Raw genomic sequence first — 16,978 nt, 5'->3', positions numbered from 1 at the left:
CTCCAGGTGCGGCTATCCCCTGGTCTTGAGCTATCCGCTTCTCCTGGTCGGAGGCGTCCATATCCTACGCACACATGCATACACACACTCATGCCTCCACACAAACACATATGCCTACACACACACACACACGAACGCCTACACGTACAGCACTGCATACACAACACTCACACACATGCATAAATACACACACACACACGCACCCACACACAATTCGCCTACACAAACACACACGCTCGTGATTGCGAAAAACATAATTTAAATTCAAGATGCCAAAAATTCAAATTAATATATTTCTTTTTTTTTTGCTGAACAGTGTAATCGAGTATTTCTGGCATTTGGCAAAGGTTTGTTGCAAATTAACATTGAAAGAGTTGATCAGTTGCTATTTGTGATTGAATATACCTCAGAGGGAGAGTGGTAACTGAATAAACTCTATACACAGTATATTATCTGGGCCTGAGCCTGGCTTTGAAATATAACTCTTTCATTCCACTTATCCAATAAAATTCAATTCGAATATAAATCTGAATGTTTTTGCATAACTTTTAAAACTAAATGTTAAAAAGTTTTTCATTATTAAAAAAAACTTATTAAAAATACTTGGGGTTTTGTAAGCATATAGTACTCGAAAAAGTTTATTAAAAAGCACCTTTTCTATTATGAAATAGAAATGCCTTTCAATTGATTTAAAGTGTCCTTTTATCTGAAAGCACTCTGTCCCTTTTTCTGCCGGAAACACTAGGCTTATATAGCTGCCTCAAATTGTTTTACAACTCATTAAAATTTACATTCCCAGAGCAGCAATAAAATGTTAGTAAAAGCTTTTATTACACTCGACTCTGTCCTGGTATCAGTTTGTGTGGGACAAGCTTTTTAATCTTGCCAAAAACGTAACTGAATTGATTATAATGTAAATTGTGAGTAATAATTACACACATAATCCAGGGTTCATACTCTATTTGGATAAAAAAATTCCATGACTTTTTCATGATTTCATAAAAAAAATTTCATGACCTTTTTACATGAAGAGAATAGTACTATTTAATTTCAAACTGGAAATTTTTTGAAAATGAGCATTAGCGAAACTTCTACGTGAATGCTTCTACCTCATCGAAGCCCTTACTGATGATCAAAAAAATATCAGTGTACACCTAAAAACTAAACTATTCTTATTTGTCTTCATCATATAACTTTTAGTAAAGTTAGTATAACTACAGTGAATGAAATATAACGGTGCTTAAATGTCTAATAATCTTTATAAACAGGTAGACTGATAATGAATGGGACAGAGGTTGTGAATGAGTCATTACTAAGTTTCAATACATTTGCTTCAAAGGTTGCCTTTTAGCACCAGCATTGCATTTAAGCATACACATAGCTTGACAGTATTTTGGTTCATTAAAGAAAAGCCATTCTTTAGTAAATTCATGTTTCTAAACCAGATATTTATATTTAAAAAAGGAAAAATATTCAGTAGCGAGTAAATCTTCTGATTCAAATGTTCTTGTTTACTTATTTGCACATTTTTAAATGCATATAAATTAGTAGGTTCAGAAATTCCTGAACATAGGGTTTGATTCCTGACATTGAACGTAGCAGTGGGTCGCATGGAGTTCTGCAGGCAGTATGTTGGGCAGAACTGTTTTAGAGTATTAGAATTCCCCTATTTCTGTGTTTATCACCTGACTAAAGATCTTCATTTTCTAAAACTTTCAACAAATTGAGATAAACTGTGATAAATTTAGTAATAAAGTTTTTACGAGTGATGGAAACAAACTCAGATGCAATTGAATTGCATTTTTTAAAGTGAGCATGGCAAAATCAGGAATGTGCAAGTTCGGTACTACAGAATATAAAAAGTCTTGAAAATAATAGTAAATGCAAAATGAGTGATGTCCAAGCAGTAAAATGACATTGCAAAAAAAGACGAGCGGCTGCTACAGAAGTGGGTGTAATAAGATTTCAAAATTCAGAATTGTTTTTGGGATCGTTCAATTTTCCAGTTTTAACATGTAAGACTGTTAAATCATTCAATATTTCTGATACTCTTTTAGCAACTGTTACTTTCTCTTTGCCCAGGACATTTTTCCATGACTTTAAATAATTTTCCATGACTTTGAACGAAAATTTCAATTTTCCATGACTTTTCCAGGTCTGAAATTCACTAAATTTTCCAGGATTTCCATGACCCTTACGAACCCTGATAATCATTTAGATCAAAAATATAATCTCTTGCTGTCTGCACTCACTTCACTTTGCTTCAATCAATCACTTGGTTTGGAAACTTTAAACATTGAATAACTTTTAATGTCAAATTAAGCCATTTTGGATGAAAATATCTTCGCATAAAATTTTTAATGAGCATCAAAAAAAAAAAAAAAACATAGCAACAATCTGAGCATATTATCAAGGACTTTAAGCTTGGCAAATAACCCAGGTAGTTTGAAAGCTTTTGCATTTCTTATACAGTAAAATATGTTCAACGTGAAAAATCAGTTTTCACAAAATGATATAGCAGTTTAGTTTATACAGCAGTACAGTTTAGTACAAATCTTTAAACAAAAAAAAAAAAAAACATTTCAGTCCTCAGTTTTTAGCGTTAAATGCTTTTCACATTACTGGCTTTGTAATTACTTCCCCCCCCTCCCCCTCTAAAAATTAGAAAAGGCAAGACAACATCAGAGTTTCCACTCTACCAGCAGATGAAAAATAGGGCCTTTGCATGGCCTTTTTCTGGCACATTTTTAACTATATAGCACCACACTTCACGCCATTGGTGCACATCAATTCTTTCTGATGTCTTAAATTCATTTGTAAGTTGTTTTTTTTTTTTTTTTAACCTTTTATTCATAATTGATGAGTAATTTTGAAATTTGTTAGCATTTTTTTTTTCTACTTGACAGCAGTGCTTTAAAATGTAATTTAATTTCTATGGGAGCTACCAAGTTGTATAATAGCTCATTTTAAAGACAATAACATGCACATTTTTTAAAATATGTTTATGTAACTTGAATAACTGACTGGAATTTATTTTCATAAAATGTTAAGTTCAAAAATTTAAAAGATAAGTGTCTTTTACAATTTTTGGGAAAAAATTTTTTTAATTGGATTTTAATGAATACAGAGAATTTCAGAATGGGAGCATGAAAGGATCATCAGTTACAGCAAATAAAGTAGGACACATGACTGCAATTTTTGTTGAATTTTTTTAGTAACTGCTGAACCCTTTATGGTCTCTCTCTGAAAATATTTTGACTTTTTTACAAATATGTATTAAAAACCAAACAGTATTTATTTATTTATTTTTCTTTTTTTGAATTTTTAGGTTTTAAAATTTTGTGGAAAACATTTTTTCTCGAAAATTATTGCTTTTTAATTGTTGCTGTTGCCTTCATAAAACATGAGCTATAACGTTTAAAGGAAAAATTTAGTAAAAATTTTTCCACATTTTTTGCAATAACTACTGAATCATTCGTAGTCACTCAGAAAATTTCTCAATGTGTTCATTAAAATACATTTAAGATCATATTTTTTTCAAAAAATGTAATGGATACTATTTAAAATTGTGAAAAAGATTTTTCTTGAAAATTATTCAACTATATATGAAATTAAAGTGTGCGTAAGTACCTTAAAATGAGTTATTATACAACTCTGTTGCTCCCATAGAACTTGAATTAAACATTTTAAAACACTGCTGGCAAGTTTTTTTAAAAAAAAGTGCTGTTAAACAAATGTAAAAAATAATTACACATCACTTATAAATGATAGATTTTTAAACAAATCTGAAAGTTTAATAAAAATCTGAGAATTTAGGTTGAGATTTTTTTTTTTTTTTTGACATATAGAATGACACAAATCCTTTTTAAAAAAATAGGGTTTTTGACGACTAAATATGGTCTTTAGAGGGTCTCCCCAAACAATACTTACAAATAAGGCCTTTTCTTTATAGGGGGTTTTGAGGGTCCGTGAGAACCCTGAACATGTAACACATTTTTTTCTTACTTATAAGCATGCTTGGACTGCATTGCAGTTTCAAATTTTAAAGAATTAAAATCACACATACCTTTTCTTTATTTTTATTTAAGGTATGAATTATCAAGCATGCTGTTAGTCCTCTTTCTTCCTCCAACTGTGCATATAAAAATTCTTTTATTCGTGACTCAATTTCATCTTTAGGTAAAATTTCAGGTCCTATCATGGGACAAGTGAAAAAAACTCCAGACACTGCTAATACTGGGCAGCTATCCTCTATCACCTGAATAAAATATAAGAGTTGAAAATTTAATTCAACAAGAAAAATATAAAAAACAGAACAGCATGGTATTGTATGAAAAAGAACTATGTAATGAGAAAAATCCAAATGAATTTTGAGACTCGAAAGATGAATTACAGGGTTCCTACTCCAAAACAAAAATCAAAATATTCAAAAATTATAAGGTTTTCATTTTTTATGTATTATTAGCATTTGTATATTTATTTCTTGGAGATCCCAGTAACAAATGGACAAGTACAAAAAATATAAAGCTGAACAGGCCCTGATTACCACACAGGCCAACTAGGCCTGGGGCCCCATCTTCTTAAGGGGCCTCGATTTTTTTTTATTTTAAACTTATGCATAGCATTAAAAAATCATGTATTTTTGTAAAAATAGTAAATTCTTCTTTTAAATAAATGTTTTAACATTACTTTGCATTGACTTAAAGTAATAGAACAGAGGGGGGGGGGCTCCAAAGCAACGTGGGCCTTGGGTCTCACTTTTAGTTAGTCGAGCCCTGAAGCTGAATAAAATGAAATTTTAAAAAATAGCACTATAACCTAAAGGTTAAGAGCAAAAATGCAAAATTTAAGCCTAATGCATTTTTGCAATTTTGTAGAGTGATTCACTACTGTGTATAAAGATCATTTAAAAAACTAGATAAAACTACTTGAATAAGATTTTTGTTTGTATTTTAATAATCATTCAAAACACAAAAATTATGATTCGTGTTTAAGTAAAACACATTTATAAAACTAAATAATATTCTTTTGGCACAAGCAACTTTGATTTCCCATACGTATACAATATGACACTATGACGTAAAAATGACAAAATATAATAAAAATAGGAAAGAGTGAATGGCACTAAAAAATGAAGCTGTTAGTTAAAAGCTTAAAACTATAAATATAAATTAATATGAAAAATTATAATATTTAAAGGGACGAGGAAAAAACGAATAGTATGTGTCAGCAAAAATCCCAACAAGAAATGTAATGTCAGAAAAGATGGGTATTTACATTATTGCATGAAAATGCTTGTTTAATGAACTTTAGATATACAAAGCAATCTAATTTATTTGCAGAATTTCTGTTATTGCAGAGAAACTGCAAAATATGGAGTAGTTGGCAATCCTGGTAATGCACAAAGGCTGGTAACTATGCAATTACTGAAATAACTGCTCAACCAAACTGAAACATGAACAAAAATGGGAAACTTTTCTGAGCAATGAATAATATATAATCATCAAAAAAAAAAAAAAAAAAATTGAATGAATGTTAATTTTGAAAGAGAAAAAAATCAATACGAAACATCAACAAAGACTCAGTTTTCCTCTGTAAATTCACTGGAATTCCTAACTTTAGTGAAAGATATAAACAATGGGCTTTAAAAATTAAATAGAAAGAAAGATGACAAAGAAAAAAAGGAAAGTTTTCTTTTAAAAATTCTTTAAGGATTTGCTTTAAAAAAATCAAAAAGAAAGCACCTTGCCCAAAAGGTCACTGAAATGAAGCAAATTATGGCACTTTCCAGCACCCGTGATAGCCCTGAATTGACATTGGTTGAAAAAAATATATAATAATACTTTGTGTTTAAAAGAAAACTTCTAATTTTTTTTACAAAGAAATAAGATTTCAATTAAAAATACATTAACTAATAGATGTCTTTGAAATTAATGACTTAACACAATTTTTATGAAAAATTTAAGTCATTTAATGTGGGGTATTTTTTCCAGGACAGCAAAAATAGTCTGGAAGAAGTGAAAGATGGAAATGAAAAGAAAAAACAAAGGGGTCGTTTCCAAAATTTTAAAAGTATTTTTTTTCTGATAGAGCATGCTTAAAAACATGGGATTTGACCATTTTTTAAATAATTTGTTTACGTTTAATATTTTTAAAAAATGTCTTTAACGGCTGAGATTTCATTGTTTACGCTTCTGCCGATGACATCAAAAATGATGAAATGTTATTCACTGTTGCCATTCACAGAGCAAAATATTTAATTTGCATCTTTACTCACGTGTATTGGCAACGATACGGTTGATAGCAAGCGTAGAGAGCCATATTTAGTTCACTTCTTGATTATCATAACGTGGAAACGAGATAGAAAGATGCGCCCAAGTGCATCATTTCTGACGTCATAAAGACCACGCCTTGTTTGAAAAATCGAACATTTTAAAAGATGAATTAAAAAATAACTGTTGGGAAAATAAAAGTATTTTCTGTGTTCATGTTTTTTTCTTTTTTTTTTTTTTTTTTTTGTGCTTATTCTATCAGTTTCAGTGACTAAAAGTAGTACTTCTGACTGAAGGAAACAACCCCATCGGATTTATTTCAGTACTAATTTTGCTTTAAAAATGCATTTTCTTATGAAGTAAGCCAAAATTAAAACTTGTATCAGATTTTAGCATACAGTTTAAGAAAAATAGATATACTTCTTTAGGGCCAGTTGCTTGTTTCAGTTTAGCAGATTTTTCTAATTCCAATTCTTTCCGAGCTTGAGCTTTGGTTGCTTGCAATGACCTAAAAAATAGTTATTTTAATTGCAAGTGACAAATCAACTTTTATAACAAGCAGTGTTGCAAGCAAAGAACAATCCTTTGGTTACATCCAGCAGGCGAAGAAAGCAGTCGTTAGTTGTAGGTTACATCTAAGAGTTGTTTTTTGCCGACTTTCAATTTAACCTCAAGTCATTTTTGATGACAAACTTCTTATCAAAAAATTAATCTGAAAACTGTAATTTTATGTCCAGTCCTCATTTTTTCTAGCTTCATATATTATACAGAAAACTTTGCTTAAGCTACTTGAATTACCAAATTATTTATGCTATTTTGAAAATGCATATGCACACATAAACAATTATATAAGTAGGGGAATGTGGGACAAAGTGAAATAGTTAAGATGACAGAGCTTTTTTCAAAATAAACCAATTAGAAATTTGTTTTGAATTAGAGACGTACCGAGTACTCGGTAACTACTCGGTACTCGGTCAAATTTTGATGAATTACTCGGCCAGGGGCGGATCTAGAGGGGGGCCATGGGGGCCATGGCCCCTCCCAAAGCCTTGTGATTGCAGGAATTTTTTTAAGAAAAAAGAGAAAAAAAAATATTGTGAGAAGATAACAAAATTTAACACATGTGTTATACTGAAAAAGAATCATAGGCCTTAATTGGGAGATAAATTATGTCCCTACCCTCAAAACAAAACTTATTTCCAAAATTTTTCTCCATCTTTTACATCATTTCTTGATTCCAACTACAGACACTTGGACGATCTTTAAATGCTGCGGTTCTCAGAGTATACCTATTGTTTACAAGACCAAAGAGAGCCTAAATTTTCATTTTTATGACTTTAATTTCGAAACTAGGTGGAGAACCCCTTTTCCCATACCCTTTCACAAATGCCTTGATATGTAGTAAAAAAATTGCATTTTAAGTATTTGGCAAAAATGTCAACGGAAACTAGCTTATCCAGCCCTTATCAGTTAACTTGCTTAAAAGCAACTTAAATGAAATTTTTTGGGACTTCAATTACAAACGATCTTTGATAGGACCCTTTCCCTCCCTAGTTTATATCGTGATAATAGCTTTAAAAGAAGGTTTTTGGAGGAGCTCACGAATTTTCCATCTCTTTCTAAAATATGTATAAAAATAGTTAAAAATGGAATTTTTAGAGCCTCAAATACAAAATATTTCCAGAAATGAAGGATTCTAAGCACCTTCACTCTTCCTGAAATGTTAGCATGCCCTAAAGGTGCATTTTTATGATGGATAGCTGAAGAGCTAGAAGAGCATCCCTCCTCTTCTAACTTCTCGATGTATAATGACAGAGTATTTTGGTTTCTCAGCTTTATTTTCAAAAAATATTTTGGGGCCAGCACCTGAAAGCCGACCTTTCTCGGTACATCATCAAAAATAGACAAAATGCGTTTTTAGTTTCCTAATTTTCAAAAATTACACGATAATTTAAATTTTGAAACATTTTCAAGGGAGATTCCGAAATCCACCCCCTCACCTAATGTCCTGATACCCCGAAAATTAAGTTTTTAAAACTTCCATTTTAATAAAATTTCTGGGGATTTCGGAGTTTGTTCAAAAATTTCGGATAGCCCCTCCCAAAACAATCAGCTGGATCCGCCACTGTACTCGGCCAATATCGAGTAGATGTAAAAAATTGAACATTGTTCAAGACAGATTTTGCACTTAATAAAAAAAGTGCAAGAATATAATATACTGCAATCGTTTACAATTCAAATTTATAAGTAAAATTTAAATTTTGAGCATAACGAAGTTTGTTATGCGTCAACGGAGTTAATCTTTATTTTAATGTTCCCAAAGTTAATAAAACTTATTCATTGAAAATAGGGCAAAAAAGGCAAGAAAAGAAAATATAAAATTTTAATATTATTAATAGGTTTTTTGTTACTAACAAAAATTATTTAAAAAAAAAATAAAAATTTCTTTGCTAAAAAAATAATAGAAATAAAACATTGTCAAAGGTCCAAATGTGTAGGAACACAGCACACACGTATTTTCGCGTTATAAGGAATGCTTTTTCAATGCGCAAAATGTGAGCTTATATATTTAAGGACATCCGACAAAAGTCGGATTTTTTCGTCAGATGTCTTTACATTCATTAGCTCTCTTTTTATGCAATGAAAAAGACGTTCCTTGTAACTGTAACACAGAAACACGTGTCTGTAGTGTTCGTGCACATTCTTGCTTTTAAAGTTTTATTTGCTTTTAAAAATTATTTATGTTTGGCGGATTAGAACTATAATAGATTGATATAATTTGTTTCAATTTCAACTTGATTAATCATACCTTTTATTTATTTGTTTATTTTTAACGTTAAAAATAACTTTTTTGTAAAAGTTTTGACAGAAACAAAATTGTTTAAATAATGCATAATTAAATTTCAGCTGGAATTTTGTTTTAGAAACTATTATATGGACATGGAGGTCTATAATACTATTCCAATGAAATCAAAATTTATCACTTGTGTGCCGATGATTCTTAAAACAAAATTGGTACTCGGTACTCGGCCAAAGTGCTTCTCGGTACATCTCTATTTTGAACAATGCAGTACATAAAGAAAAAACATTGTATTTTATGATAAACTTGCATCGATGATAGTACAGTAAAATCCTTCTAATGCGGACACTAACGGGACAAAATTTTTTGTCCGCAATAGAGAGGTGTCCGCAGGACAGGGTTTTAATAATGTTATTTGCATTGGAACTGGGGAATTAAAAATTGTCCGCATAAGAGGGGTGTCCGTTAGGAGGGGTTTTACTGTATTTTTTATTTTTGGCAGTAAATTTTCACTTTATTATTACAGTAGATCCTCTCAATAAGGGACACAAAGGGGACCAGGCATTTTGTCCCTTAAATAGAGGTGTCCCTTATTCGGAGGTGAATGAATTGATGCACGCCGTGTACTTAGCAGTATAATATCACAATAAACATTAACACTAAGACAGTTATAAGATGATTAAATTATGATTAAATACTGAAAATGTTTGTTATATGCTAAATAAAATTCATAATTATTCAAATTTCTAAGTTTATATTATTTTATTAATTAAAATTTATTAAAAAACTTTGTAACGGCAAAGTTTTGTAGCATACAGAAATAATTTTGAAGTAATTCATTACAGTATTTGCTTTATGTTATGTAAATTTCAATGTAATACTATGTGAATTAAAATTAATGTTCCAATTTTAAGTTTTATATGCAAAGCTAATTAGTTGCTGTGCTCTCTCCGTCGGCCCTGAACCTACTTAAATAAGTTGTTGAGAGGGCAAAGCATGCATGTTAATTTCAGCAAGTTTTTTTACAAAAATTTAATTATTTTCTTCACATACCTATGTTTAAGTCAAACTTAACTCAAATTATATTTTTGGAAAAAAAGTGAAACTTGAATTCCAGTAAATTAAGTATTTCTAATGCGCTTATACATTATTTTTTGCATTTTTTGGCTTTGTGACTGTCCCTTAATTAGAGGTAAATGCATGGAAGTCCCTATTCAAAGGGACTGGGACCAGAAAAAATGTCACTTAAATAGAGGTGTCCCTTATTCGGAGGTGTCCCTTAATGGAGGTTCTACTGCTTTTTTTTTTTTTTTTTTCATGGGGTAAAGTGAAAAGTGAACTATTTTCTATTTCTATTCGATTCAAGCGTCACAACTGACTTCAACTGTATTTATGTCGAGGTCTGCATACTAGTGCCTTGCCTCCATTATTTTATATACCGATAGATGGCAGCACCATCACCGGATCGAACAGTTAATGAGAATTTAGAACTAGTCCAAGAGCTAATAGCTACCTGGTACTAGCACCCCCAGAGGTAATTTTCTATTTAATGAGAAAAAATATTTTTGACGACATGAATCTATAGGGCAGTAGCAGACGACGTCATCCTGGTGGACAAACAAACTCCAAGTGCTGCTGACAACTAAACGTGCTGTTCACTCGGCTGTCAAAGCATCTCGTTCGCTTCCATGTTTTTACATCGTAATGCTGCGTGTGATCTAACTTTTGTTGAATTAGGTACTGTTCAACTAATTTCTTGGCATTGATGAGCATTTATTTTAATACTAGATAAGTTGAAGTGACTAATACAACTAGTATTTTGTTAATTTTATGTACAGATTCTTTTTTAGAGTGAGATTAAATTTTAGTTTACTTCACTCACCCATCCACGATGTTTACGCTATGTTGCTATTATTGTTGTTTCGTTTGCGTTGCATCAAAAATTATTTGCATTCTCGACGAGTCAAAGTCACAACTTCTTTTGCCTGTAGTGTGGGTGTTATTTCTGCTTTTTTTTCCATCCCTTCATCATATAACTTTTTTGCCTTGTCATAAATTTTGTCATTACATTTCGTGTTACGTTTAACCACAATACGCTATGTTTAGATTCTAAAAAAATTTTTTATAATCACTGAACCGACTTGCTCCGCGTTGTGTTGCTATTCAATTTCATGCTAAACGAACTTCGTTGCACTTTTTCCTCTCAGTAAAACTCATCACATTGAGATTAGATAAGTCAAAGTCACAAAATAAACAGTGCCACAAATTTTATGAACTCTCTCCCCCTCCTCCCTTTGTTTTTGGGAATTGTTTGTTTGACATTTGTTGCCTTCTATACTATTTCTTTTGCTGTGCAGTGTAGGTGTTATTTTCTGCTGCTATTAAGTTTTTCAGTGTTTCTTAAGCAATAAATTTTGATCAGACTACGGAGCCGGAGTGGGACTGATTTTGGGGTAAAAGAGTCGGAGTCGAAGGTTCTAAATTGCCGGACTCTTTCATTTCCCCTCCAACTCTACAGACCATGTTGTCAAAAATTTCCCCTTGGATTTATGCTTAAATGTTCTTTATTAAAACTTTATTATTCTTGAACGTTTGTATAGTTATGACAATTCCCAAAAGAGGCAAAGGATATATGCTTAATACATGTTCTATCGAAAAAGAATAATCCGGGGACAGTCTCGCAAACGTTTCGCCCCTGTAGCGCTTAAAAAAATGCGGCTTTTAATATAAAAATTTAAGCGATCGTTTATAGGGGGCTTTAGTCCTGTTTAATGTTTAGGCACTTAATACTTTCAGTGTAACTTCCCTACTGATATTTTAATGTTACTCAGATATAAGTACTGAAAATAGATGAATAAAATTCCTTAACTGAAATGTTTTATCTATTTATAAATTTAATAGTTTTTTATTATGTTGATCAGAACAGCTTTCCTGTTTAATTACATTGATGCGAGTCTTTTTATGTGTTCCCCGTTTTTATTTTTTTCATTAAGATTGTAATTTTTTTACTACCCGATTGCAAACACTACCGCGAGCTTAATAAGCTTTTTATGATTCTCTACGGATGAGAAGTGCCAAAAAAGTTGTATCAGAAACACAAGGAAAATTTTCACTAGCTGGATCATTTGTTCAGAGACAGAGTTAGTCTTTAAAATTCTGCCCTGCGAATGATCTTGTTGGTATGAAAATTTGGAAGAACTATTTGCACTTCATAAGGATGCATTGAATTTGACAACAGAAATATGGACTCTTTTCTGCAACCAAGGACGGAGTAACATAGTAGTATATTCTAAATATAAAGTTTCTCACTAAATTAGATCATATGATTACCACATAATGTATTTTTACCACATGGACAGAAATAAATTCAAACTTAATAGTTCATGGTTTGTGTTAAAATTTTAAGTTCATTTTGCTTTATCTGTGCCAACTTTTTTAACTGGTTTGAAATTTAATTTGATCTAAAATGTGAATTCCATTAATGAATGTGCCATTTATTTTTATTTTGATCCCATGTGCTGATATATAAGTCAGAGATAACTGTATAAAGTTTTCAGAATGAATAGAAAATTATGGTTTAGTGAAAACTTGATTTTACGCTTTCTGTAGAACCAGTGATGAAAAACGTTCCAAGATGGAAAACTTAAAATCAGGGTCTTGTTCAAAATCTGAACACATTGTTTAAAAATCGACTCTTATCCAATGAAGTAGGGGGGAAATGTGTAATCTTTTTACTTGTTTTTTGATACAATTTCATTTATAGCACGATTCGTTAACATTTTTTTACAAATTCACTTCTTGGTTGGCATTTACGAATGTAAATAGCTTTAGAGTTTTTGTACTTAAAATTGCTTAATCATCTTGTAGGGACATTCTCGATTATATCTTCTTTGTTTTCGTTATTATCATCAAAGGCGTTCAGTTAATCTGATCTTGAAGGAATTCGTTATTTAATGAGACGTCACGTGTCACCAACTGCTGGAATAATTTCAAGAAGGGTACCGGCAGCTCTAGTCCTCAACTGCCATGAAGGAATATTGGACGGTCAGAGGAAATCCTTCTCACAGACAAAGAAAAATTAGACAGTGCAAAAAGGATGCCAGAGCGGCTTCAAACAGCTATAAAACATTTATCTTTAAAAAAAATTCTGGGAGTCTTGAAGCTGGAAAATTATTTTGATCTGTTTGTAGAAAAACAATCATGTATACTTTCTGAAAAAGGGTAAAGTAAATCCGGAATATTTTAACGTATCAGTATTTTTCAGAGACCATCAGAATGGAGTTCCACTGTATCTGCAATTTAACTGCCCATTGTGGGAGAAAAACTTTTTGATGCTTTATCATTCAAAAATCATCGAAATCAATTTAATTTTGAATGGAAGGCACAAAAATAACACATTCAAATAAAAACTTTTATTTCCAATAAAATTTCTATTGCTCCTTTTTACATACATACATATTTATACTTACACACAATGCTGTAGTTGTAGTATAATTGTTTTTTTTTTTTACTGTAATAAATGCAAATGTGATGTCAATTGGTTTGAAACCACCTTTTCTTTTAATGAGTCCCCTCAAACATTTTTTCTTAATTGCAGCACTGCTGACATGTATATGTTATAAGTGAAAATCAGCCCTCATATGAAAAATTCATGATTATGTTAAATTTTATGGGTTCTAAGCCCATAGCTATGATAACCTAAAAATTATCAAACAGTTGTTGGGGTAGGTAAAAAGAATGAGTTGGCACAGAAACCACCTCTTCTCCTTAAAACAGAGTACCCTACCTTTATAATTCTAACGGGTTTGATGACAGTCTGGCAATTAAGAGAGAGGACTTAACAGAATAAATTAACATCTGCTACCCGGGCCTCTGCCCATTGCATTTTTATCTATAAACTTTCTTCGTTATAAATCCCCCCCCCCCCCCGAAATAAAATCCTAGCTACGGCCTTGCAATAATCTACCCCACCTTTATATGTCCGGCCTAGGCCCGTATCTATAGTTCCTTCCCTCCCATAATCGCTATCGAATAATTGTCTTTAGTCGTAACATCATTGTTTTGTGAAATCCTTAGGTTTTTTTTCTTTTCAATGAAAAAAGGAGGAAAAGTTTGTTTTTAAATTCGATCGATCCTTGCATTACATAAGTAAAAGAAATGCAGTGAAATCCCATTACAACGAACTCCAAGGGACTGATAAAATATTTCATTGTAACGGAATCGTCAGTTTTACAAACCTACACCCTAATATACATAAATATGCAACTTTTACAGTTACAAAAAATCTAAAATATAATTAACACATTAATTATTCTGAAAAAAAATTAAATATTGAACACACTGAACTTTTATTCACTGGTCGTCATCACAAAAAGTGTTGCTATTTTCTTTTATGCGAGACATTTGGTCCCAGTAGACATTATAAAAGATTCTAATTGATAATCGTTATTATACTGACCACAAGAACCCTTTCTGAATTCGCAAGGTGCCTTGTGTTTGGTGTGCAGAAATCGACAGCGCTTGGATAGACACTAGCTTTTGTTGTCACACATAAACCCATGTTTCAGTATGAGTGCATTTCCACCTTGAATGGCTCTGTTTTGAAAGTACAAATGGAGTTTTCACATAGCGACTTGTGCAAGTTGTTTTTTAGTTTCTGAAAACAGCATAAGTACAAAATATTCGAACTGACGTTGAAAAAAATATTTCGTGGAACAAATTTTCGAAAAAAATGTCTTCGTTAAAATGAGATGTTTTATACATCATCTTAATACGTTTTAAAATGGGACCGCACATTTTGTTCGTTGTAATGAAAATTTCGTTGTAATGGGATTTCACTGTATATGGAATTCTACGCACTCGAGTTATTATTATTATTATTTTTTTTTTTTGTGCTATGTAAGAAAACTACGTGTAAAAAATGGACCTTTTCCATTTTTGAAGTTTCTTTCTCATTTCGGAGAGGGTTCTAACTCCCTGGATCTACCTTTGGCTGTGCCATTGTTTGTGGTAAATATGTTGGATTATAATCTGTGCAATACGTATTTTTCAGATTTTTAACTATCATTTGTGATAATTTGGCTGCTTCATGTTATCATGCATAAAAATAAGCACATTACATATTATTTACTTGTGTGTAATATTTATATATTGTAATACTGTAGACAATAATTTGGTTAACCTTTTAGTTCCATCAAGTGACCACTTGACCAAAAATTAAAAACCTCGATTCTCCCTCTCCACCACCATTTTCTTCAACTATTTGGATATCGCATTTAAAAAAATAGAACTTTGCACAATGCATTTGTTTTAGATATTAAATTCAACGCCTTTTTAACGATTCCGTACCTAAGAATTATTTCGCAGGAAAAAAATTAAATTTCAGTTTTTGAGGTGAAATATCCTCTATGTTATTATGCTTCAATTTTGAAATATAGTCAGTACCCTTTTATGTTTTGATATTCATAAAAATTTGATTAATTATTCATCAGTTAAAGATTAGAGAGAAATTTAGAGTGGCGTTAACTTCAGTATTAGAATACAGCAAAGCACGTTTATACGTTTTTGAAGGGACTGTATGAAAAAAGCAAACAAATGAAAAATATGTATTATAAGTATAGGTTAATGTGTATTAGACTCTGCAGGGACCAATTTAAAAAACGTATAATTGATAAGAACATATAAAAAAGATAAGTATAAATGGTGCACTGTATTTTATTTTCCGGAAACGCATTAGTATTTCAGGTGAGCTACTGAACTCGAGAGAACTTCGAGCTATGAACCAAAACATACAATTAAATTTAACCGTATTTTTTCCTCTCTATATTTGTCGACAAAACCTCACAACACTTGTTAACTAGATTTTCCTAAACGTCACAGCATAAAGGTGCCTAAAAGACACTTGCACAAGGGCACCAATCAGGCTTGGCACAAACCTACCCGCCTTGTTAAAACCAAGTATTTAAGAGATCAAAAACGAATTTTCTACAATAACTACAAAAAAGAATCCTGCTCAAAATGGAATCACATATTGCTTTACGAATTGGAATTAATTTACCACAATACATAACAGTTTATTTAGGACTGTTGTAAAGATTCAAAAAACAAGCCTGTCGTTTTGAATTTTTCGAGGAGGGGGCAAAGGGCTATATTTAATGCAAGTTTTTATTGGAAAATAACAAAACCTGCACTCTTTTATGAAAAAAAACATTAATTTTTCAAAGCTGGCCATTGAAAAATTAATGTTTTTTACATGTAAAAGGGTTTCGCATTGCTTGCTCCTCCGTGGAAAACTCGAAATGACAAGCCTGAGGGGGGGGGGGGGGGGGGGGGGGGGGGCAGTTGACCCTTAAATGACAGGTCTGTCTAAAAACTTCCATGACTGAAAACTTACTATGCAAATTAGCAGATATACTCCACAATTTATGTTATAAATCTGAGTTGTACGAGAAGGATAACTTTTATCAATATTAAGAAGATTAAAAAGTTGGCAAAGGAAGTTTTTCTAAATATTTCAAAATCAGAATAATCATTTATCTTTGCAGATAATACACATACTCAATATCCAGTATGTATTCTAAACAGTAAAAACACTAATTATTTTATTATTTATGCTTTCTACTCAGGGGTCTGGCCAGAGCAAATTTGGGTCCGTTAACGGACCCTTCACAAAAATCCGATCAACCAAAACGGACCTTTCACAAAAATCCAATCAACCAAAACGGACCTTTCACAAAATCCCGATCAACCAAAACGGACCCTTCACAAAATTCTGATAAACAAAAACGGATCTTTCACAAATTGTTTATTGAAAGAGCAAATCTCAGATTAAAATAATACAGCATATTTCCTGTATAAAAACGATAATGGTTGGAACCTTTTTTAAAGTTAAATTAGAGGAATCAAC

General features: G+C 31.6%; 1 protein-coding gene across 1 annotated transcript in view; it reads right to left on the bottom strand.

The window, feature by feature from the left end:
• Positions 1-16,978, bottom strand: part of LOC129220018 (UBX domain-containing protein 6-like) — a 62,207-nt gene that overhangs the window by 21,178 nt on the left and 24,051 nt on the right. The window contains exons 3-4 of the mRNA XM_054854347.1: positions 6,693-6,780; positions 4,067-4,258 (exon numbers count right to left, since the gene is read on the bottom strand). Coding sequence (XP_054710322.1) covers positions 4,067-4,258; positions 6,693-6,780 — 280 coding nt within the window. The remainder of the gene's footprint in view (positions 1-4,066; positions 4,259-6,692; positions 6,781-16,978) is intronic.

Source organism: Uloborus diversus, chromosome 4 (assembly GCF_026930045.1).
Source record: "Uloborus diversus isolate 005 chromosome 4, Udiv.v.3.1, whole genome shotgun sequence".
Taxonomy (NCBI): domain Eukaryota; kingdom Metazoa; phylum Arthropoda; class Arachnida; order Araneae; family Uloboridae; genus Uloborus; species Uloborus diversus.
This window is presented reverse-complemented; position numbering and strand designations above follow the sequence as displayed.